General features: G+C 51.1%; 2 protein-coding genes across 2 annotated transcripts; one reads left to right on the top strand and one right to left on the bottom strand.

The window, feature by feature from the left end:
• Nucleotides 1-107: 107 nt before the first annotated feature.
• On the top strand, nt 108-17,576 carry DBNL (drebrin like). Its single transcript, XM_053608429.1, has 13 exons — nt 108-272; nt 6,490-6,545; nt 8,305-8,417; nt 9,014-9,088; nt 12,799-12,945; nt 13,969-14,046; nt 14,284-14,411; nt 14,556-14,607; nt 14,891-14,981; nt 15,346-15,441; nt 15,535-15,647; nt 16,039-16,144; nt 16,733-17,576. The coding sequence occupies exons 1-13, from the start codon at nt 190-192 to the stop codon at nt 16,870-16,872; spliced, it is 1,278 nt and encodes a 425-aa protein (XP_053464404.1). The 5' UTR covers nt 108-189; the 3' UTR covers nt 16,873-17,576.
• A 1,130-nt stretch (nt 17,577-18,706) lies between these two features.
• Nucleotides 18,707-21,168, bottom strand: PGAM2 (phosphoglycerate mutase 2). Its single transcript, XM_053608430.1, has 3 exons — nt 20,702-21,168; nt 20,421-20,601; nt 18,707-18,910 (listed from the first exon to the last, which is right to left on the bottom strand). The coding sequence occupies exons 1-3, from the start codon at nt 21,113-21,115 to the stop codon at nt 18,744-18,746; spliced, it is 762 nt and encodes a 253-aa protein (XP_053464405.1). The 5' UTR covers nt 21,116-21,168; the 3' UTR covers nt 18,707-18,743.
• Between the last annotated feature and the right edge of the window lie 2,937 nt (nt 21,169-24,105).

The following is a 24,105-nucleotide window of genomic DNA, read 5'->3' as shown; positions in this document are numbered from 1 at the left end:
GTTTCTCGCACCAGGACCCGCAACCCGCACTGCCGCAGCGCAGCTGGACCCCGCGCGCTCAGCGGGCTCCGCCACTTCCGCTTCCGGTAGGTGGGCGGGGCTTCCGGCCGCCGGAGGCGGGGCTTTCGGCTGTCAGCCGCTGCCAGGCCCGGAAGAGGCAGCGGCGGCGCGGAGACTGCGGGGTGGGCCATGGCGGCGAACCTGAGCCGGAACGGGCCGGCGCTGCAGGAGGCCTACGGGCGGGTGGTCACCGAGAAGTCCCCAATCAACTGGTGGGCGGCGAGGCGGGCGGGAGGGCGGGCCGGGGGTCGCCTCTGAGGGAGGGTCTGTCAGGGCGAGCTGGGGGCGGGAGAGCTGGGGAGCGCGAGCGCCAAGTGGCGCCGCCGCAGGCAGTCCAGGACTCACCAGCTTGCCCGCCCCACATCGCAGCAAGGATGCTGTCCCACTCTTGTCACTCCTTGCCCTGCGTGGACAGGTTAAATCCGTCTTGGGACCCAGTGAGTCCCCCAGCCCCTCCCCCTGCTTCTGGCCACCCGGTGTGGCTCTGCGGGTTTCCATGTTGTATTCTCGGCCTGGTTGTGCGTGCTTCCTCACCAGTTTCTTTCTAGCCCTGGGACTTACCTGGAATAAGGGGTCCTGCATAGCCCTCCCTGAGAAGGTAGAGGGCACGCCCAGTTTCTTCCAAACGCTGTATTCAGGGATGGGCCTTTGGGAGAGGTCTGGCAGCCTGGCTGGCTATGTGAGGCTTCAGACAAAGAGATCAGGGGTCTGGATCCCTCGTTGTCTGTGGATGCGAACTTAAGAACTTCCATTTCTCCAAGAAGAGTACTCCTTCCTCTGAGCCATTGGAAAATGTATGGAAGTAGGATGCTGGCTATCTGTTTGGAAAAAGATCTCATCTTTCCTCCACCACCCAAGATCTCCCCTACCAGACTATCAGTGGTAGAATCTCATCTTACAGTTGATGGGGCTTTACAGTACTGGAAACCTGGATCTGAAGTGTTTGGGATAACCCCGGGCAACTCCCACACAAGGTCAGCTCTCTGGTCTGCAACTATGCACAGCTATATATGATTTTAATAATTCCCTGTCACTTTCTCATTTACTTAAACTGTTTTTGCTGACCAGTTTTGAGCACTTCCAGTTCTGAGAAATATGCTGAGTATGATTGGCTAAGGTACTCAACCTTGGGGAATAGAAACTGACCTCAGAGGTTGAGTCATGGTGTGGACACCCTGTGGTCAACTCTGAGGCCCTCCTATCTAAGTCTGCCCCTTGTGTAGGGGGTCATCTCCACTTGTCTAATTTCTCATCTTGTCTGCATTTCTTTGGTGACCAGCATGGAGTGGCTTTCATACAGTGGCACTGTTGGGACACTGAGGACATAGATTTTCCTTTTCTTCAGTCACAGACCATTAAGGGAAGAGCTTCAGAACACCAGTTGCCTGGGTCTGCAGAATTTCTTCTGTCAGGTCTGGGACCAAATCACCATGAGTGCCTTAGATGGCACTTGTGCCAAACAGCATGTTCTCTGTTTGGGAGGCATATATCTCAGGAAGGATGTCTTATAACTTCCTTGGTAGGGTTCCTCTGTCTTCTTTCTTTATCATCCTTCAGGAAATGCACTCACACGTCAGTCACTGTTTTTTTTCTCAGGATGGTTTCCAGACGTCAGCTCTCTGTTCTGCCTCTCCTAGTTCTGATTGTGATTCCCAGAGGACCCTTAGGTCCCTCTTGTTATTTCAAATCCTGTCAAAAGTATCTCTCCATTGAGTGCCCCATTTTCACATCCATATGATGCCATCTAGCTTTGGAACCCAAAAGAATCTCCGCCCCTCTCCATCCCTGCCCCATTAGGGATTTTGCGCCTTTACATGTTCTTGATCATGAGATTTCCCTTACTGACTTACCTGGGAAACTCCTAATCCTCCTAATCAATCAATTCCCTTACTGACTTACCTGGGAAACTCCTAGTCCTCTTAATCAATCTCTGGCACAGACTTAGACTCTATTCTAAAAAAAAAAAAAAAAAACATCTGATGAGTAGCTACCTTAATGGCTGTGACAATGAAGGTGGAGGCCAATACACGCTGAATGGGCTTGTTTAAAGAGATACCTAGAGGAACTTCTCAGGAACTGTCACTGGTTTGGGGATGATGCCCCACAGCCCAGCCACTTGCGCATCCCTCTTCAGGCCTCCCATGTTTCTAGCCTTTCCTTGGGCTTCTTCTCAAAACTGCCTGTTACCACCCCTGGTCTGGCAGTTACACACCCCTCCTGCTCTCTCTCCCTCTAGGGTGCGCTGCAGGTTATACTTGCCATTCAGCGTGTATTGGCCTCCACCTTCATTGTCGCAGCCATTAAGGTAGCTACTCATCAGATGTTTTTGGGTTTTTTTTAGACTAGAGTCTAACTCTGTTACCCCAGGCTAGAGTGTCATGGCATCAGCCTAGCTCACAGCAATCTCAAGCCAGTCTCCTGCCTCAGCCTCCCAAGTAGCTGGGGACTATAGGTGCCTGCCACAACACCTGGCTAGTTTTTCTACTTTTAGTAGAGACTGGGTCTCGTTCTTGTTCAGGTTGGTCTAGAAATCCTGAGCTCAAGTGATCCTCCCACCTCAGCCTCTCCGAGTGCTAGAACTGCAGGTGTAAACCATCTCGTCTGGCCTGAAAAAATATATCTTGACCATGTCACTGCTGTACCTATAGGCAGTGGCTTCCTGTTGCACCTTGAAGAAAGCCTGGACTCATTGCTCCAAGTGACCCAGATTCTGCCCTTCCTCCCTCTTGTCACACTGGCCATACCTGTTTACTACCACTCCCTGGCTTTGTTTCTCTTCCTCAAACTTGCAGACTGGTTCCTGTTCAGAGCCCTTGCTCTTACTGCTTCCTCTCCTGAGAGTGCTCTTCTTCCGCGTCATCATAGGAAACTCCCAGATTTCACATTTCTGCTTCAGTGTTGCTTTCTCAGAGAGGCCTTCCTTGATTCCTGGCTCCCTGGCTATAGTCACGGTTTCCCGTCATCCTGATTGACTTCCCTCAGACATGTGCCAGAAACCCTCATGGGCTTGTTTCCTTGTCATCTTTATCTCTTCACTAGAAGGTATTGGATAGGCCCTGTCTTTGTCCTTACTGCTGAGTTCAGATGCTCAGATGAAAGATGGACTGTGGGCCAGACATGATGGCTTATGCCTATAATCCCAGCACTTGGAGGTTTTGGGAGATTTACTTGAGCCCAGGAGTCCCAGCCTGGGCGACAGAGTGAGACCTAGTCTGTATTTAAAAAAAAAAAAAGAAAAAGTTGGAAGCTGGGTGCAGTGGCTCCTACCTATAATTCTAACACTCCGGGAGGCTGAGGCATGCGGATTACCTGAGCTTAGGAGTTTGAGACCAGCCTGAGCTAGAAAAAGACACGGTCTCTAAAAATATCCAAGGCTATTTTTAGGTGTTGTTTTATTTAAGGCGTTGTGGTGGGCACGTGTAGTCCCAGCTACTTGGGAGGCTGAGGCAAGAGGATCTCTTAAGCCCGAGAGTTTGAGGTTGCTGTGAGCTGTGACGCCATGGCACTCTACTGAGGGCAACAAAGTCTCTGTCTCAAAAAAAAGAAAAAATAGTTGGACTGAGAACCATATAGAAAAGGTGGTAGAGAATATCAAGGGAAGAAGAGGTTTTCTCCAGTTTGGTGGGTCATAAAATGCTTCACACACTGAGCCAGGGCATTGGGGCAGGCCCTAAGGCCAGATAGGGTGAGGAGTAGGCCAGATAGGATAACACATCAGTTATCCATTTTGGATCTGTTTTCTGCCCCTTCTTCCCCGTATCTTTGTGTGGTTTGTTCTCACCTGGTTCACACGTCACCTGCATCTACTTCACTCCCTGACAGTACATTAGTATTGGGTGTGTGTCTTTCACCCACTAGAACAGCGGTTCTCAACCTATGGGTTGCGACCCCTTTGTAACAATGAAAATAGATCCTGCATATCAGATATTTATATTACGATTCATAACAGTAGCAAAATTACAGTTATGAAGTAGCAACGAAAATAATTTTATGGTTGGGGGTCACCACAACATGAGGAACTGTATTAAAGGGTCGCAGCATTAGGAAGGTTGAGAACCACTGCACTAGAAAGTAAGTTCCACAGGCAGGACAGTTTAGGGATTGTTCATAACTGCATTCCCATCATCTGTAAGCAGTAGGTTCTCAGTAGTTATTTTCAGAAGGAATGATTGAATTAGTAAGATACTTGACACGCTATCCTTTCTTGCTGTACACAGGCCAAAGGCACCATATTTTTTCATGTTGATTTGAAAGAAGAGTGGAACTCTAAGCAAATGTGGGAGTGAGCCCTTGAATTGAGAACATTCTTAAATTTAGCCTGGAGCCTGAAGGGAGGATAAATTTGGAGGGGTAGGGGCACATACCAAGCTCCGCTCTTACAGCTGCTGAATCTGTTTTTGCAAGTGCGGGTCCAAGTGCCGTCTTCTGTTCCGTGTTGCTTGTGCTAGTTCCCTGTCTTTTGGCAGCCAGGGCTTTGTGACCATCCAAAGGAATGGGCTTCTTTCCTGCAGAGAGCTCCACCAGCTCAGGCAGGGCACCTCCTCCCAAATCTTTCTCTTTGTTTCTCTGTCTCTTTTCTCTGAGTGTTTCTTCCTTGGTGTTTCTCACCTTCTGTCGTCTCTTCTGTTAGGCAGTGTGGCTTCTGGTGGCTGTCTCCTCCCCACCAGTCAGTTCTACCAGGCCTGGATCTCATTTCTTCTGTCTTCGTTAGGCATAGGCATCTCTGCCTAGTGGCACTGGCAGGGCTCTGGGGAATCCAAGTCAAAGCTGATTTAGTTCCCGTCTGACAATTCCTGGAGCTTCTTTTCCAGCCAGCCTTCATGGGCCTGTGGCCAGGAGCCTGGGAACAGAAGAGACACTGGACTGGGTCTTGCCTTTGGCTTGCAGATTGATGGGTCAGTGTCCTTACCACATGTCCAGTTAACCTGATACAGGGTTGGCGCCTACGGCTGGCTGAATGTGTACTACAGGGAAGCTCATACATTGCTTATCTTTTTTTTTTTTTTTTTTTGTAGAGACAGAGTCTCACTGTACCGCCCTCGGGTAGAGTGCCGTGGCGTCACATGGCTCACAGCAACCTCTAACTCCTGGGCTTCCGCGATTCTCTTGCCTCAACCTCCCTAGTAGCTGGGACTACAGGCGCCGCCACAACGCCCGGCTATTTTTTTTTGTTGTTGCAGTTTGACCGGGGCTGGGTTTGAACCCGCCACCCTTGGCATGTGGGGCCGGCGCCCTACTCGCTGAGCCACAGGCGCCGCCCACATTGCTTATCTTTATGAGGTCACCTGTTCCCCAGTGTTTTCCTTTAGTAACCTTTGTTCTGATCAAGGGACTGTCTATGGCCTAAATTTAATAAAATTTACTGTATTTCCTGGGGCAACTCTGGGGCAGAAGTTTAAAAGCCAGAATCTTCCAGAGTTCTTTCTTCTGGGATGAAGAAAGGCATGGTCTAGGTGTCAGCCAGATAAGGCTCCAATAGGTAGAAAATTTGCCCACAGACACATGAGGGCTTTGATGGGCTCCGGATTTTAGCTGTGTGACTTTATGTGGTATCTGCCTGTGTGGTTTCTGATGCTGAACATGACCTGTAATGTCCGCATTTGCCAGAGAGTCTCAAGCCCAAAAGGACCTGCTTCCCCTCTGGCCAGGCTTCACAGGAGCCGGGGCAGACGTGTGTAGGAGTAGTGGGTGGCCTTCCACGCAGCCGCATGTGTGCATTTCTCCTTGCTTCTCTTTTTGGGTGCTCTGGGTTCAGAAATACACAGGTATGTTTTGTCTTTTCAAATCCATTTACTTGGAAGCTGGGAGAGAATTTCACACATGAATGTGTAGAACATCATTGTACGAACTCCACACGTCATCACCTTGCAGTAAATGTATCCTCCTGTCTCCCCTCACATTAAGCCCCATGGTAAGGTGGGGTCCAGCTTACCCCATCGGTCCAGCTTCAGAGCTGAGAAGACTACACAGCAGCCTGCTGAGAACCTGCCTCGCAGGTCAGAACAGAGCAGGAGGGGGCCTGTGTTGGTCCACAATGTAACTGTCAGGCCAAGCTTTTTGGTGTGTGGTGGGAAGCCATGGGAGGCATGGTGAAGGCAGGTGGAAACTAAGGTGTTGGCTATACCAGCTGGTGCCTGTAGCTCAAACAGCTAAGGCGCCAGCCACATACACCAGAGCTGGTGGGTTCGAATCCAACCCAGGAATGCCAAGCAACAACGACAACTACAACCAAAAAATAGCCAGGCATTGTGGTGGGCACCTGTAGTCCCAGCTCCTTGGGAGCCTGAGGCAAGAGAATCACTTAAGCCCAGGAGTTGCAGGTTGCTGTGAGCAGTGATGCCACGGCACTCTACCCAGGGTGACAGCTTGAGGCTCTGTCTCAAAAAAACTAAGGTGTTGGCTATAGAGCCCACTTGTGTTTTGTTTCAGGGCTCTCTTTACCTATGAAGGCAACAGCAATGACATCCGAGTGGCTGGCACTGGGGGTGAGTATGATCCCAAATCAGTTGTCGGGCAACAAGAGTCAGAGGGTGAAGTGTACAAAGAAGAGAGGTTTCTGACTGTCAGCAGTCCATCTTGGGTAGCATGTCAGCATTGCAGTGGGAGGAAAAGAACTCTAGCATACAGATATCACGTGCATGTGACTTGACTATAGTGACACTTTCCCCCATTGTGGGTGACGAGTTGGGCCAAGCCTTCTTCTGCAGACCCACCCCAGTTCAACTCCACTGGGAGTTCCCTGACTCCCATGATTGAGACATGGACCAGCAGCAGCAAGACTGGTGTCCAGAGCCCTTGGCCACCTCGGTGCTCTAAACAGCATGAGGCCTCCGGCACTCACTGGCCACTTCTGGTGGACCTTGGGTTCCAGATGTTTCATTCCTCCTTGACTTTCTCCACTGGAGGTGGAGGGCGGCTCTTTATCTGTGTCTAGTTAGAGCTGAGAGGTAGAATAGGCTGGCCCTCTCCAGCTCATCGGCAAACTGTGCAGGGCAGCAGGAAGGATGCCAGTCCCAGGGCTGGTGCTGGCAGAGAAGGTCTGCAGACACGTCCTCCTCTGCCTTTGTGCTGCTCTGGCCATGGGCCAAGTATATGGAGAGGCCCATCCTCACTAAGGAGAAGCATTGCCAGCGCAGTCACAGGGAAGACATCTATGGAGATCTCTACAGTTAAGGACAGTTTATTGGGCAGAGGCTGTCAGAGTTGGCTGGGCCACAGACAGAGGGTGTGACCCATGGGCTCCCAGCTGATATCCCAACTGCTCTGTATCCTCAAGGCCAGTTCGCTCTTCTTTTGGAATTCACATGACCCCTTCCTCTGTCCTGAGCTAGACAAGGCTTCATTGTTCAGTGAGTGTTTGGAGTCACCTTGGTGACTATTGGTAGAAAGCCCCTTCCTCTCACAGCCTCTTCTCCCCAAGGCATCTTCTTTCTAGAAGGATTGCCATTGAACGATAGACTCGACATGGCTGCTGACTGGCAGTTGCAGGGATCAACCCAAATTTCCTATTGTCATCCCCAATGGCACAGAACAGGACTATGCTGCAAATGTAGCAGGTTGCTATCTCCAGAGTGGGGACTCTGGACTGTCCCAAGTTCTGTGGAACCCTATAGCTAAAAACCTGATCATTTCCTCCACCTGAGAAAGATCGGGGCTGTGTCTCAGTGTCGGGGAGAATGCTTTAAAGCAGCCCATTCTTGGGGCCCCATCAGCCCATCCTCTTAAAAGAGTCTGAGGTCTGAGCCAATTATGTAGCTGTATGATGTTCCATCTGGTCCAACCATCTGGGTGGCCCTGGAGTCTAAATGGGCACAGGCAAGGCAGGGTGACTCAACAGGCCTTACCATATTGTGGCCCTTTGTGGAGTCCAGGCAACAATAAAATTGATGTAGAAATCTACCATTTGGAAACCTGATGGCTAATTTGCAGTGGAAGTGAGGTTTTTAATTTCCAGAATTACCTGTGGGTTTAGAGGAATGGTTTTTAAACTAGCATGGGTAAAAATACCCTCTGAGTGCTTGCCAGACTGCAGACTCCTGGGTTTCACCCAGCTCTCATACGTCAGCTTAGTGGGAGTGGGGCCCAGGAATCTGATTTTAAACATATCCCCAGGAAGATTCTGATGCAAGTAGGGATCAGAAGCCTGGTTTAGGGTAGCCTGAGTTCACTTCCTGGTTGACTAGGGTCCAGGGCCAGCAGGAAGTCCTGGGGCTACCTCTGACCTTCCTCATGACCCTGTTGCAGAAGGTGGCCTGGAGGAGATGGTGGAGGAGCTCAACAGTGGGAAGGTGATGTACGGCTTCTGCAGAGTAAAGGACCCCAACTCCGGCCTGCCCAAGTTTGTCCTCATCAATTGGGTATGTGGAACTTGTTTCATCTAGATGTGACCCAGGAAACACCATTGTCTTCTTTGCTGCTCTGACTTAACATCAGGAATGGAGTGTTTTATGAGCACAACTTAGTAGATCAACAGAACAGCTCAGAGCTGTGAATGAGCAGAACGTCAGGTAGTTCATTGCAGCCCAAAGAATAACTGTCCTTGCTACGCAGAATTAACCTTCCAAACACAGAATTATTGCTGCACAATGGATTAAACGCAGTGATGAGAACTTGTCCCATCCCCTTCAGGGTAGTTGTTCAGATGGAATAGAGGGTCTGAGGGAGTATGCAGGAGCCTGGAGTGGAGGCACGGGGACTCTAACAGAACAGAACTCCTTAATAGGGACAAGGAAAATTCAGGAAAAATCCCTCACAGTGGAAGCCAGTAGCCGTCTTGCCCAGGAAATGTTCACAAGCCCCTTGGAAGTGTGAGAACTAACCTCTCCTGTGTGACACAGAAGAATGGATTCTGCTTTGGGGATTGCTATTTTTCTCTTTTCTGGAACATACGGAAGCCTCTGGGTCCCCAAGAGAGGGAAGTGGCTTTGTCATGCTGGATATGCTTGTGTTGCAGACAGGCGAAGGCGTGAACGACGTGCGGAAGGGAGCCTGCGCCAGCCACGTCAGTACAATGGCCAATTTCCTGAAGGTGAGGCTGGTAAAGACCTGCTCCACTCTGAACAGGTCCCCTAGGCTGGAGCTTCCCCAGGCTCCTGGGTGTGAGCAAGTGGGGAGCAGAGCTGGAGTCAGACATGTGCTCATAACTAAAGCTCTGTCTGGCTTTTAGGGCATAACCATAGGATGCTCTGTTATCAGCAAGTGCAAGGGAGGTCAGTGTGTGGCAGGGGCCACCTATAGGCTGGCCTCAGCTGGGTGGAATGAAAGACCATACTGCAACTGGTCCACTGGGAAGGCTGGGCCCTGAGTTCCATTTTTCTTTATGATCACTTTAAAAAGCTTACTTATCAGATGATCTTTTGCATTTATTTGGTTAGTGGCAAGGAGATTCAGGACTTCGATTTCTAGTTCTGCTAACATTTCTTTAGAAATACCTTTGTTTCTCCATCTAGAAGCTGAAAAAGATTTCAAGCTTAGTGGGTATACAGGTTGAGTAGCCTTTATCTCAAAAGCTTAGGACCAGCATGTTTTGGATTTGGATTTTTTTGAATATTTGCATTATATACTTAACAGTTCAGCATCCCTATCCAAAAATTCAAAACCAGAATACTCTACAAACTTTTTGAGTGCTGACATGGTGCTCAAAGAAAGTGCTCATTGGAGGATTTCAGATTTCGATTTTAGGGTTAAGGATACTCAACTTGAATAGTAACAGTGAATAAGGTCATGGATCTGGCTTCTCAGAAAGAAATCAATGGCTCTCCTTTGTAGAAAATGTGTTTTTTTTCCAGATGGCAATTTCCACCCAGCATTTAAAAAAATTGATATAAAATAGCTGTACATATTTTTTAGGTACATGTGGTATTTTGATACCCGTATACAGTGTATAATAATCAAAGCAGTGTAATTAGCATATCATCTCAACCATTTTTCATTTCTTTGTGCCCAGAACATTACAGTATTTCTCTATTAGTATTTTGAAATACACAAACCATTGCTAATTATAATTTCCCTGTTGTACTTTCAAATACTAGAACTTATTCTATGTAACTGTATTTTCGTATCCATTAATCAGCTTCTCTTCTTTCTTCCCAACCTCCTTCCGACCTCTGGTAACCACCACTCTATTCTCTATCTCCATGAGATCCACTTTTTAGCTTTCACATATAAGTGAGAACATATGATATTTGTCTTTCTCTCTCTCTCTTTTTTTTTTTTTTTTTTGATATTTGTCTTTCTTTGGCTATTTCACTTAACATAATGACCCCCAGTTCCATCCATGTTATTGCAAAGGACAAGGTTTCATTCATTAATATGGCCAAATAGTATTCTATTGTGTATATATACCACATTTTCTTTACCCATTCATCCATTGATGGATACCTTGGTTAATTTCATATCTTGGCTGTTGTGAATAATGTTCAGTAAACATGGGTGTGCAGACATCTCTTTGATATGCTGATTTCTTTTCTTTTGGATATATACCCAGTGTGATTGCTGGATCATATGGTAGTTCTATTTTTAGTTTTCTGAGGAACCTTCATACTGTTTTCCATAATGGCTATACTAATTTCCATTCCCATTAACAGCATGTAAAAGTTCCCCTAGCAGGGCATGGTGGCTCACACATGTAATCCTGGCACTCAGAAGGCTGAGGCATGAAAATTGCTTGAGGCCTGACTCGTGCCCGTAGTACAGTGGTTACAGCGCCAGCCACGTACACTGAGTGTGGCGGGTTTGAACCCGGCCCGGGCCAGCTAAACAACAGTGACAACTACAACAAAAAAATAACCAGGCATTGTGGTAGGCACCTATAGTCTCAGCTACTTGGGAGGCTGAGGCAAGAGAACCACTTAAGCCCAAGAGTTTGAGGTTGCTGTGAGCTGTGACTACACGGCACTCACATAGGGAGACTCCGTCTCAAAAAAAAAAAAAAAATTGCTTGAGGCCATGAGTCTGAGGTTGCAGTGAGCTATGATGATGCCAATGCTACCAGTGCACTCTAGCCTAGGCAAAAGAGTGAGACCCTGTCTCAAAAAAGAAAAAAGAAATTTCAATTTGAATTTTTTGGCTTTTAATAGCCTTTCTCACAGGTGTGAGATGATATCTCATAGTTTTAATTTGAATTTTCCTGATGTAGTGATGTTGAGCATTTTTTTCATATATTTCTTGGACATTTATATGTCTTCTTTTGAGAAATATTTATTCAGGTCTTCTGCCCATTTAAAAATCATATTATTTGATTTTGCTGTTGAGTTGTTTGAGTTCATTATATAGTTTGGTTATTAATACCCTGTCAGATGAACAGTTTGCTAAGATTTTCTCTCATTCTGTAGGTTGCCTGTCACTTCATTGATTGTTTCCTTTGCTGTACATAAACTTTTTAGCCCGATACCCATTTGTTTATTTTTGCTTTTGTTGCCTGTACTTTTGAGGTCTTAGCCAAAAAAAATCATGGCCCTGGCCAGATGCAGTGGCTCACACCTGTAATCCTAGCACTCTGGGAGGCCAAGTTGGAAGAATTGCTTGAGGTCAGGTGTTTGAGACCAGTCTCAGCAAAGTGAGATCCTGTCTCTACTATAAATAGAAAAATTAGCCAGGCGTGGTGGTACGCACCTATAGACCCAGCTACTTAGTAGGCTGAGGCAGGAGGATCACTTGAACCCAGGAGTTTGGGGTGGCTGTGAGCTAGGCTAAGGCCACAACACTCTACCCAGGGCAATAAAGTGAAACTTTGTCTCAAAAAACAAATTGTTGCCTAGAGCAGTGTCTCTGGTGTTTACCCAATGTTTTCTTTCACTAGTTTAATAGTTTCAGGTGTTAGTTAAGTCTTTAATTCATTTTGAGTTGATCTTTGTATGGTGAAAAACGGGAATCTAATTTCATTTTTCTGCAAATGGGTATTCAGTTTTCCCAGCACCATTTATTAAAGAGATTGTTCTTTTCCCAATGTAGGTTCTTGGTGCTTTTGTCAAAAATGAGTTGGTTGTAATGTATGGATTTATTACTAGATCTTCTCTCCCGTTCCATTGGTGTGTGTGTCTGTTTTTATGCCAGTACCATGCTGTTTTAGTTACTGGAGCCTTGCAGTATAATTTGCAATCAGGTAGTATGAAGCTTCCAGCATTGTTCTTTTTGCTCAGGATTGCTTTGGCTATTCAGGGTCTTTTGTGGCTTGAATTTTTTGGCTTTTAATAGCCTTTCTATTATCAGATGATCTTTTGCATTTATTTGGTTAGTGGCAAGGAGATTCAGGACTTCGATTTCTAGTTCTGCTAACATTTCTTTAGAAATACCTCTGTTTCTCCATCTAGAAGCTGAAAAAGATTTCAAGCTTAGCGGGTATACAGGTTGAGTATCCTTTATCTCAAAAGCTTAGGACCAGCGTGTTTGAAGTGGTTTTCAATGGTTAGAAGGAAGGCTTTTCACGCAGATCATTTCTGAGCCGTCTGCTGACCTGTAGCGGGGAGTGAACCTCACCTAAAGAACAAACCACTGGGCATCACATGGAGGCATGGCCTCACACGAGATGGGATGGGTATGAGAGGGTTTGCTCCAGATTGTTTGAGCCCTTAGGGGGAACTCATGCCTCAGTTCCCAGCAGCCAGACTGGTGCCTTCCAGTCTCCTGGCCCCTAGTCCTTTATGCATTGGTGGCTTGTGCTATGTGGACTGACAGGAGACTGGCCTATGTGCATGTTGTCTTGCAAAGCCTTTCTTTCAAATACTGCTCTTGCCACAGGGAGCCCATGTGACTATCAATGCACGGGCTGAGGAAGACGTGGAGCCTGAGTGCATCATGGAGAAGGTAGCCAAGGCCTCTGGTGCCAATTACAGCTTTCACAGGGAAAGTGGCCGCTTCCAGGACGTGGGGCCCCAAGCCCCAGTGGTGAGTGCTGCCTTCCCATCATCTACCCTCTTACTGCTGTGGGCTCAAGGGCAGGGGACCAGGAATGCGAGTTCTCAGCATCCGGGCCAGCTGGGCCCAGCCTTCCTCTGATGTTAACTCCCCACCCTCTGATGTTAATCCCCCACACTGAGTGCCCACTGACAAATGGGCAGAAGTGGTTGCTCTGAGATCCCACCTGGTAGTTGGATTATCTGTCCTGGAGCCTTTGTCTGGAGCCTGCTCTGTGTGGTCACAGTGGAGGCTCTACAGGATGTATAGCTGTGATTGTCCAACTGCCCTCGAGGCCACAGCACCAGCACGTCCTGGGAAGCCCCTGGAGATAGCTGCTGTGAAGGAACTTCAGGCAGCATCAGGGTAGAGGCCAAAGCCAAAGCAGGCCCCTCCAGGGCATGAGGAGACACCCGGTGCTAGGTGGAGCTGACAGCCGGGAACTGCATCCTCACACGTGTGTGCAGTTGGGATCAGTGGCGATTCCTGTAGATCAGCGGTTCTCAACCTGTGGGTTGCGACCCCTTTGTAACAATGAAAATACATCCTGCATATCAGATATTTACATTACAATTCATAACAGTAGCAAAATTACAGTTATGAAGTAGCAACGAAAATAATTTTATGGTTGGGGGTCACCACAACATGAGGAACTATATTAAAGGGTCGCGGCATTAGGAAGGTTGAGAGCCCCTGCTGTAGGTGCTGTTACACTACTTGGCTGTTGGGGAGTAGCCTCTGGCCAGAATTGCTCATTGTTCCTGAGTATGCAGATGGGATTGCAGGAGCCTTTCTTGCTATGGCTCCCATTTATGAGGGCCAGGTGCCACCAGATATGACTCCAGTGTTGTCTGGAGTCACTGGATAAGGCTCTGCTGCCTCTGCTCAGTTCAGTCCTAGCCACTGTCCCTTGCACTCTTGAGAACCTAGTGAATTCAACCTACCTTTGGTGTCTATGGCCCTGACCTCCCACCCCTGGGCCTGGGTCACTACTGAGTACTCTGTTCCCCACAGGGCTCTGTGTACCAGAAAACCAATGCTGTATCTGAGATCAAAAGAGTTGGCAAAGACAGCTTCTGGGCCAAAGCTGAGGTGAGTGCTGCTGGGGAGGACTAGGCATATGGAGGTGGGAGCACCGCTTGCCATCTCAGTTTTCTCAAAACAGCAAGCCTGTGTCGCATCTGGTTTCCTCAGCACCCGTTTACACATGGTCAGATTAGGGTATAGATGAGTTCTCCCACCCTTGACCACATGCCTGTGGGACCCAATCCAGGACAGGCAGTGAGAATGAGGGGCAGCATGGGGCTGAGGTGGAGCCTTTCTCTGCAGAAGGAAGAGGAAAACCGGCGGCTGGAGGAGAAGCGGCGGGCGGAGGAAGCACAGAGGCAGTTGGAACAGGAGCGCCGGGAGCGGGAGCTGCGTGAGGCTGCATGCCGGGAGCAGCGCTATCAGGAGAGGTGAGTTGGAGGTAGGGGCTTGTGAGGGAGGTAGGTTGCCCAGCCCCAGCATTCACTCATCCTGCAGAGGCAAGGATGACTGAGGGGCACATCACAAGGGGCTGTGGCCACACCTTAGCTGTGCCTTCCTCCCCCTCTTCCCAGAGGGACGTGTGAGCAGCAGCAAGACATAGTTTCAAGGAACAGAGAGGAGCAGGTGAGATGTGGTTGCCCTTCTCATTTGGGCCTGTCACAGTCATGGGGGGGAGTCTCTGGTCTCATGGGGGGGAGTCTCTGGTCTCAGGGTGAGGGCTCAGCAGAGGCTATCCTGCAGCCAGCTGGGGCAGATTGGAATCTGGGTGCAGGAGCTGCATGATGCCTCTCCCTGGTCTTGGGAGAGGCCTGTGTACCCCACATACACCTTTGAGGGGCTGCCGTCTGGGAGGGGCAGTGGAGTTTCTTGCCCACTGCCAGAGTCAACATGTGCTCCCCTCCAAAAGTCTGTCAGCCCACAAGCCACACATGCAAGGGAGATCTTCAAGCAGAAGGAGAGGGCCATGTCCACCACCTCCGTCTCCAGCCCTCAGCCAGGTGAGACCTCCCTCTGTGCCTGGCCATAAGGCAGGGCAGGCTGAGGGTAAACCTGGGACATATGTAGGGCACCCCTCAGGCAGGTGACAGATATATATCAGAGTGAGTAAGTGAGGAAGGAAGGACTCGGGCCCAGGTATCCTCCTTTGCTCTTGACCTTGTCATCAACTGCACTGGTCACCACTTTGGCCCCCAGAGGACACAGGGCTGCACTGTTCACCAGCTCACCACACAACACTGGGTCTCTGTGCCTGTGCAAGCTGGGACAAGCCCCAGGAGCTTGTGTGAGCACACCAGGGGTGTGTGTACACACCAGGTGATGTTTCTGAGGTGGTGTCGTGTGTGGCATTTGCCCGGTTTACAGGCAAGCTGCGGAGCCCCTTCCTGCAGAAGCAGCTCACCCAGCCAGAGACCCTGTTCAACAAAGAGCCGACTCCTGCTATCTCAAGGCCTAGGACAGGCAAGGCACTTGTTATCTCATGGGGACCCTGGAGGGGCATGATGATGGAGAAGAGGGATGTGTGGGAGTCAGAACTCTGCATTCCTGGTGCAGATCTCCATGAGGACCTGGCGCCTAGCACTCCTCCATGTCTGGTGCAAGCGGAAGAGGAGGCCGTGTATGAGGAACCCCCAGAGCAAGAGACCCTCTATGAGGAGCCCCCGCTGGTGGGTCCCTTGCAGTGGTGGTGGGATCATGGAGGGGCTGCACACTCAGGAATACTGATCAAAGGACCCCTCAGTTTCCTGGGGCATGTTGTGGGTTTTAAAGCACATGTGGATTATTTTGTTTAATTTTTGCAGCATCCCTTTGCCATAAGTCCCTGGACAGACACCACACTATGAGAGACTCTGGGTGGGGAGAGCACCTTGTAGCCCAAAGCTGCATATTTGCCACTGCCCTGTGACTTCTATACCCAGTGGTTGGGTAGGGACAACAGTAGCCCCTAAGCCCACAGACTGGTTTCCCTCTGTGCCCTCCCACCTTCACCTGAGCTTCATGGGACAAGAATTGGGTGTTGAGCTGAGTCTGGGGTAACATCTTCTTGTCCTTGGTCAGGTACAGCAGCATGGTGTTGGCTCTGGGCACATTGACCTTCACATGCAGGGCCAGGGGCTCAGTGGGCAAGGGCTTTGTGCCCGGGCCCTGTACGACTACCAAGCAGGTAAGGTGCTGTGGTCCGGCGGTCACAGCGTTAGCACACAGGAGGGTCTGGGGCTGTATGGGAGGATGGCACTGAGAAGTTAGGAAGGTGGGAAGTGCCTTTAGGGGGGAAGCACCTCTACCATGGATGACTGTGGCACTAGAGCATCTGTCCCACACAGCTCAGGCTTGCCCACGCACTCCAGGCATCTACTCACTGGCCACCAGTGGGAATCCCAGTTGCCATCCTTGTCGAACCCAGTGGTCTGACTAGGGAAGTTGGCCAAGCCTGGATGCTGGTTCCCCAGGCATACTTGGGTGGGGGTCTTGGGGAAGGGAACTGAGGCTCTCCAGGGAGCAGGCTGGTGGGTGTCTACTCCAGCCTTTAGCAGGGGACTCTTTGTAGGAAGGTGTGCCCTGGGGGTGTGGTCACAGGGTGCAGCTCCTCTTAGGCAGATGCTTAGCAGGATGTCTGAGGGATAGTTCCAAGGAGGAAGCAGAGCACAGTGAGGTGTGCTGGGAGCTGCCTGAGCAGGCAGGTCGGGCAAGCTGGAGAGTCGAGTTGTCAGAGAGGACCCTGATGTACCATCTGGGCTTGCCCTTCTCGCAGCCGATGACACGGAGATCTCCTTTGACCCTGAGAACCTCATCACGGGCATCGAGGTGATCGATGAAGGCTGGTGGCGTGGCTATGGGCCAGACGGCCACTTTGGCATGTTCCCTGCCAACTACGTGGAGCTCATTGAATGAGGCTGAGGCTCATTCTTCCCTTCCCTCTCAGTCATGGCTTCCTTATTGCTGGAAGAGCTGGCCTGAGAGTTAAGTTTGGCTCTTTCAGGATTGGAATCCCTAATGAGGACAAAGCCTTAGGGTTCTTGTGGCTTGGGTGGCTCAGCCTGTCACCTAGATGCAGCAATTACCTGGTGATTTCCAGACATGCTTCCTGCAGTCTTCCAGACCCTTTCAGGCAGCCTGGCCCTTGACCCCAACAGGAAATTGAGCCAACTTCTGCCTGTGGCCAGCCCCTTGGTGACCTCTGAGAGTCCACTGCCAAGTTGGGGGCAGGGATTCTGAGCAGAGGCATCTGGAGGCTCCAGGCTGCCTTCTACAGTTGGCTTCTTTCTTTTTCTCATGCTTCAAAGGGGTTGGTGGCTGTTTAGAATGACCTTAGAAAATTGCTTTTAGCGGAGTGTGTGAGCAAAGTCAGAGTGATCATGACAATTTTGAGTGGGGAAGCCGTCTTACTGGAGCCTCCCCTGTGCCCCTGCTCCATTTCTCTGTCCCTCTGCCTGCGCTATGGGAAGTAGGGACAAGGACGACCAAGCCTCCATCTCTGGGTACGTGAAAACAACAGACACAATGTGCTCTTCTGTGTGGCTCACTCACTGTCTGCGGCCCCAGTGTACACCTCAGCTGATTCTGGCTTCAGGAAAAGTAACACACAGTGGCCTTTACCTGTTGTCTGCCCCTATTTTCTGTCCCAGTCCATCTGTCTCTGAAGAACAAACCTGCGTTTGATCTAAGAATTGCCAGTTGGGTTCACAAAGGTTCCCAGCTCTGAGCTGCCCTGCTATAGCCTGAATGCCCCCATATGGAAACAACCCCCAGCCTATGTTTCCAGGCCTGCCCTGTGTCTAGGGTGGACACATATGTCTGCACATATCCTCAGACCTGTGTACCCGCTGATAGGAAAAGTGTCAACGTGACAATGTGACTGGAGATGGATCCCTCCTGTGTTCTGATTGCCCTGGGAAAGGCCAAGGGCCCAGGGGCGGCTGGGCCTGCTACCTGCCTCAGGGAGCCTCTGCCTACAAGGGACAGAGTGCATGTATGGAATGAGATATACACCAAGCATCTGAGGAGTTAGTCTCTTCTGCCCTGGGATGTGCCAGGCAGACACATTCAACTCCCAGCCCCACCTGCTGGCTACGTAGGATGAAGGCTGCATTGAGGAGCCTGCTGAGCCCAAGCCCTTCTCTATCCTTTCTGCCCCTTAGGCCTCTCTCTTTCCTTAACAAGCTTCCTGGTTTCTCTCCCATGAAGATGGCGGCCTCTCTACAGTCCCCCTCTCCAGCTGTGGAAGCTCCATAGTCTAGGTTGCTAGCTTTGAGGCCCCCTATAAGCTTGTCTGTCCCATCCAGGATGTAGGGCTCAAGGTGCCAATCCTGGGGGCTACAGGGACAGCAGAGGAGTACCTTTGAAGGAAGATGGCAGAGAAGTAGAGTCCTTGGTACATTCCTTGCTTCCCACAGGAAGAGCTGGGTCTCTTGGCCTCTTCTCCCTAAGCGGCCCCAAGCACACTGATTCTAGAACATTGTTATCAAATGGCCTTGATGCTTCAGGGTCACCAAAGGGGTTTGTCCAGAGTATAAATTTCTGGGGTGGACGCAACCCTGGCTCAGATGCCTGATGACTGGGCTCCTGCCCCTGGTGACATGGGCTTTGTGAGGATAGCTGTACCCTGGTCCCTGGGGTCCTCCACAGTTACAGGGTGGGGGGTGAACAGGGGCAGGTTAGGCCCCAGAGGCCAGGCCTGAGGAGCCAGCCTAAAGGGCCTAGCGTGCCTAGCCACACTGACCCCAGGCAGTGGAAGAGGCACCTTTATTGCCCAAGCCCACCCCTCACTTGACCTTGCCCTGGGCAGCCACAGCCTCCATTGCCTTCCGCACTGTCTCCTCGTCACCCAGGAACTGCATGGGTTTGGTGGGTTTCAGTGCCTGGTCCAGCTCGTACACGATGGGGATCCCTGTGGGCAGGTTCAGCTCCATGATGGCCTGGTCTGACATCCCTGGACAGGAGGTACAGGCATCCTTAGTGCCCCCTGCCATACAGCAGGTGCTGTGACCTTGATGGGCCACAGAGCCAGTCCCACCTGGCATCACCCTCCCAGTCCAGAGAGTAAAGTCACAGAAATGGACCTAACGATCAAGGCAAAACTGAGTTGACCAAGAGCCTAGTGGTAAATCACATGGGGACCTTGTTCTTGCCTGAATGGCTGTGGCCTTAGGTGGTGCCACCCCCAAACTCCTCAGCCCAGGGTGAAGCCTGGCCAGGTGGAATTTGACTGTCAGGAGAGACATTAGTTGTTTGGTTTTAGGGTGTTCTCAATCGTAGACATCCTGGGCAGAGGGGAAGGGGCCTGAAGGAGGAACAGGGAGACAAGCCTGCTGAGGAGGTACAAGGGAGGCGGCGCCAGGTTGAAACCTGACCATGCCTGCCTCCTGCAGCCCCAGTGCTGGGAATAGTAGCTCGACCTTTGGTGTTCACAGCACCCCACCCCCCTCTGTGCAGGAGGTCTTACGAGGATGTTCTCTGGGGAGTGAGGCACACCCTGACTCACATTGAAATCCTGCATTCACCCTGGGGCATCCCCTTCCTGCAGACCAGGCTATGAGAAGTATGTGGGGCAAGTGAAGCCCCCAGAAGGGAGGGGTGGCAGTGCCAGGTGTGAAGTGCTGTGGGTAGCACTGGCAGACTTGGGGCCAGGCTGAGTGCTCTGGCCAGCTGCCCATCAGCCCTCAGGAGCAAGAGGTGTGGGGCACACCCTGCTCCCTTCTTGCCTTTCCAGGATCCCAGCAAACTTGAAGGTCATTCAGATGCTAAATTTAGAATGCCCTGCTGTCTAGGGAGTGGAGGGGCCAAGTCCTTTGTGGGGAAGGTCTCTTGTGCTTTACCCCTAGACTTGTTTGTCAGCCCCTTTTGGCCCTCTTTTGACTGGTTTTGTCTTTGTCCAGAGAGGGTGTATGTAGGGAGACAAAGGGAGAATGAGGAGGGGTTCTGTGGGTCCAAGCTGGGCCCACATCAAGAGGCAGGAAGTACTAGCAGCCTTCGTAGCTCCTGCCACCCCAGCAGCTTTAGTGGCTTGTCCAGGGTCCCACTGTAAAACAGAATTTGGGGGCAGATGCTCTGAGTTGGAGTCATTCTGTTTCCCAGCTTGGGCAAGATTCCACTCTCTCTGCAGACAGTGCTGTTTGGTAGCCCTGCCTCCCAGGAATGGCCTGGGCTCCCATCAGTGCTGTGCAGACTCTTCACCCACAGCCTGCAGAAAGAAGCACTTTACATGGTGTCCTATGCAGAAATGAAGCAAAAGCTTTTATGTGGTGTCCTACACGGAAGCTAAAGCATCACAAAACTATTTTTTAAATGGTTACTCTGCCTTCCCTAATCAATCAACAGTTTGAAAGCCCCAAGTCTGGAAGCCTGCCTCCACCAGGCAGTGGGAACTTGTGCTAAAGTGAGAAGCTTGGGTTGTCAACCCACTTGCTGCCACCCTGCACACTCCCGAGGGTGGGCCTTACCTTCCAAGTGCTTGACAATGCCCCTCAAGCTGTTCCCATGGGCAGCGATGAGCACTCTCTTGCCAGCCTTGATCTGGGGAGCGATTTCCTCATTCCAGAAGGGCAGGGCCCTTGCGATGGTGTCCTTGAGGCTCTCACAGGTGGGCAGCTCCCCAGGCTTCAGGCCTGCATACCGACGTTCCTGGGGGACACAGAATGCTACTGTTCCCTCCCTAGACAGCTGGCTCCCTCCCAGGGCCCTAGCCCCGCGGCCTCCCAGAGGACTTCACTGCGCAGCCCACCTTGCTGATGAGGTTGTAGTAGGGGTGCTTCTCATCCATGGGGGGTGGTGGGGTGTCAAAGGAGCGCCTCCAGATCTTCACCTGCTCCTCACCGTGCTTGGCGGCCGTCTCTGCTTTGTTGAGGCCTGTGAGGCCCCCGTAGTGCCGCTCGTTGAGGCGCCAGGTGCGTACCACAGGCAGCCACATCTGGTCCGTGCCATCCAGGATGGCCCAGAGGGTGCGGATGGCCCGCTTTAACACTGAGGTGTAGCAGATGTCAAACTCCATCTTGGCGTCCTTGATGGCTTTGGCTCCCCGCTTGGCCTCCTCGGCCCCCTTCTCACTCAGCTCTGCATCAAACCAGCCACAGAAACGGTTCTCCTGGTTCCAGGTGCTCTCGCCATGCCGGACCATCACAAGACGGTGGGTGGCCATGGTGGCAGCAGGGACCACAGGCGCTCTGGACAGCTGCACTGCTGCACCTCCAGCTTATAACAGTCATCCCCAGCCCCCACTGTAGCCAACTGCCAATCAGCATTCTGGGCAGACAGGCTGCTGGTGGCCAGTAGAGCTGCCAGTGGAGAGGGAGCTGCTGGCCAAGGAGCTATGCCTAAAATAGCCCCCGCAGCCACCAGCACTGGCCTGGAGTCAGGTGGCCTGTCCATAACCAGCTCAGGGTCCAGGCTAGGTGGGGCTGCAGAGGGTGGTGAGGAATGGAGGGGCTCTACAGGGGCATACCCCCTCAGGTTGGGACTCTTGGTGGCCCCATCTGCCCCTCCCTGCTCAGACAGGCACAAAAAAACCCTAGTCCCTTTCTCTTGGTCACTCAACACAACTAGGGACAAGCCTGCTTCTCAGTAAGGAAATTTGTGTGTTGTTAAGGGAAGCCAAGCAGTGTGTGACACATATGCATGCATCTGTAGGTCTGTGTTGTCTGTCCACACGTACATGGATCTGTTGCATGTGTGCACGTGTATTTGTACGTGTGTAACAACACATCTGTGCAACGTGAACATGTATGCTTGTGTATGTACTGAGTATCATATGCATGGAAGTGCATCTGTGTTGTGTGTACACATATGTACGTACATACCTGTGTGTGCCAGGAGGGTCCCCAAGTGGCTTTGCTGTGCTCAACCTGGATTGAAGAGTTCTGCATGGGTGAAGGCCTTTACCAGACGCCCTGACCTGCTTGGCTCCCTTACAGGCTCCCTCTGCTCCAGCTCTGGCCACAGTCTGGCCCCTGGAGGAGCCTGTGACTGGCAGCCAGGCTAGAAGGGGTCTCTCAAGGGACAGAGGAGGAGAGCCAGGGGAGCCAGTGCCAGGCCCCAGCTTTGGGGAGAAAGATCTGGCCTTGCAGGAGAGGCTATCGGGCAGCAATATAGGTAAGGTGCTGGGGCCAGCTGGGTTTCTTGGACACCCAGGGAGAAAGGGTCCCTTTTCTCCTCTGTAGTCCCTTTGTCAAGGTCTTATCCACAGCTGCCACAGACTCTCACCCCACCCCTCTTTGCCTAAGTCATGCTCACTCCTCTCAGCTGAAACCACCTTGAAAAAGGAATCCAAGAGTCATGCCCCCCCCAAGGGTCCCTCCCACCTGGGGATGGGACAGAGTAGCCCCATAGGTACTTAACTACCAGGGACATGCTCAGCTGAGCAGGGGCACCTGCACATGGACTGAGGAGCGATGTGAGTGGTGGGACTGAGTAGCACCTAGGTACTGATTAACAGGGACATGCTCAGCTGAGCAGGGGCACCTGCACATGGACTGAGGGGCGATGTGAGTGGCTTGGAACCAAGTCTAGGTCCAGGATTTCTGCATTCAGGCTGAAGACAAGGGCCACTGGCACAGGTGGGAGGAGACCAGGAGGAGCAGGGTTACAGCTACAGCCCTCACGACGGGCCTTGGCCAGACTCCTGGGCACAGGCTCCATATGCAGCTTCCCACCTCCCTGTTCCAGTGACCTCACCCTCACTTGCCATGCTCAGGATAGGGCAGGTGGGAGGCCAGCAGAGAGGCTGGCCACCTCTCTGAGACCTGGTCCTAAACATACAAGATGCCCTCAACACGCCTCCCTCTATCCCTGCTAGTCCAGCTGGGGAGAGGCTCTGCACTCTAAGGCAAGAGTCTCCTGATCTTTTTGTTTTGGCCATACGTGTTGACTCTCAGGCTCAACTAAACATGACAGAGGACCAGGCCCTGGGGTCTACCAGGAGCCACACTTCAGGAAGCCCATATTCCAGTGGGAGAGGGGAGTCTCACCCCAGTGAAACAGGCCCACTGTGAAGCCCCAGGAAAGGATGCAGAGCGCTGGGGGAGATGGCAGTGGACAGAGCAACTACTTTGGGCAGGCAGAATATGAGGGCCTCCGGAACCGTCCTCCTGAAGGACATTTCAGTGAAAACAGCAGAAAGCAAAAGACTTAGCTGAGTCTATAAGGGGAATATATCAGGCAGAGAGGTCAGGAAAGACCAAAGCCCTGATAGTAAAGAGGCCCTTAGGGGTACATGGCAGAGAGGTGGCCTTTGTGTCCCAACAGTGATCACTGGAAAGCTTGAAACATGGTCATATTTTATTTTTTTGACACAGTCTCACACTGTTGCCCAGCTAGAGTGCCATGGCATCAGCTTAGCTCACAGCAACCTCAAACTCCTGGATTCAAATGATTCTCCTGTCTTGGCCACTCCCCTTCCCCCCAGTAGCTGGAACTACAGGCATGTGCCACCAGGCCCAGCTAATTTTTCTATTTTTTAAATTTTTATTTATTTTTTAGTAGAGACAGGGTGTTGCTCTTGCTCAGGCTGGTCTGGAACTCCTCAGTTCAATCAATCCAACACCTTGACCTCCCAGAGTGTTAAGATTACAGGTGTGAGCCACTATCTCTAGCCAGTGGTCATATTTTAAAGTCAACTTGCAGCAGTGTAAAGGCAGGAGCAGAAGCAAATGCCCTGGGGGAAGTGACAACTTTGGGACAGGTAAGAATAAGTCTGGTCAGCCCGGCCCACGTGCATAACAGGTGGCAAAGAGCCACGAGACTGGAGAGACACAAGCCTCACTTCTGACCAACTGGGAAGTGTCAAGGAGGCAGGGGGAACCCAGACAGTTTTTTTTGTTTGTTTGTTTTTTTGAGACAGAGTCTCACTATGTCACCCTCAGTGGAGTGCCGAGGCATCTGGTTCACAGCAACCTCAAATTCTTGGGCTTAAACGATTCTCTTGCTTCAGCCTCCCAAGTAGCTGGGACTACAGGCACCCACCACAACGCCCAACTATTCTTTTGTTGTAGTAGTTGTTTAGCAGGCTCAGGCTGGGTTTCAACCCACCAGCCCTGGTATATGTGGCTGGTGCCCTACTCACTGAGCTACAGATGCTGAGACAGGTGTTTGGAACTGGGGAAGTAAGACTGAGCCTTGGCTCTAGCTTGACTT

The sequence above is a fragment of the Nycticebus coucang genome, chromosome 11 (assembly GCF_027406575.1).
Source record: "Nycticebus coucang isolate mNycCou1 chromosome 11, mNycCou1.pri, whole genome shotgun sequence".
Lineage (NCBI taxonomy): Eukaryota > Metazoa > Chordata > Mammalia > Primates > Lorisidae > Nycticebus > Nycticebus coucang.
This window is presented reverse-complemented; position numbering and strand designations above follow the sequence as displayed.

Bases quoted from the DNA above. Each gene is read 5' to 3' on its own strand.
- DBNL (XM_053608429.1), top strand. From the start codon at position 190: ATGGCGGCGAACCTGAGCCGGAACGGGCCGGCGCTGCAGGAGGCCTAC. The intron at 8,418-9,013 runs GTATGTGGAACT...CTTGTGTTGCAG, and splicing joins AGTTTGTCCTCATCAATTGG to ACAGGCGAAGGCGTGAACGA. The intron at 9,089-12,798 runs GTGAGGCTGGTA...CTCTTGCCACAG, and splicing joins CAATGGCCAATTTCCTGAAG to GGAGCCCATGTGACTATCAA.
- PGAM2 (XM_053608430.1), bottom strand. From the start codon at position 21,115: ATGGCCACCCACCGTCTTGTGATGGTCCGGCATGGCGAGAGCACCTGG. The intron at 20,602-20,701 runs GTGGGCTGCGCA...TGTGTCCCCCAG, and splicing joins ACTACAACCTCATCAGCAAG to GAACGTCGGTATGCAGGCCT. The intron at 18,911-20,420 runs GTAAGGCCCACC...CCTCCTGTCCAG, and splicing joins CATTGTCAAGCACTTGGAAG to GGATGTCAGACCAGGCCATC.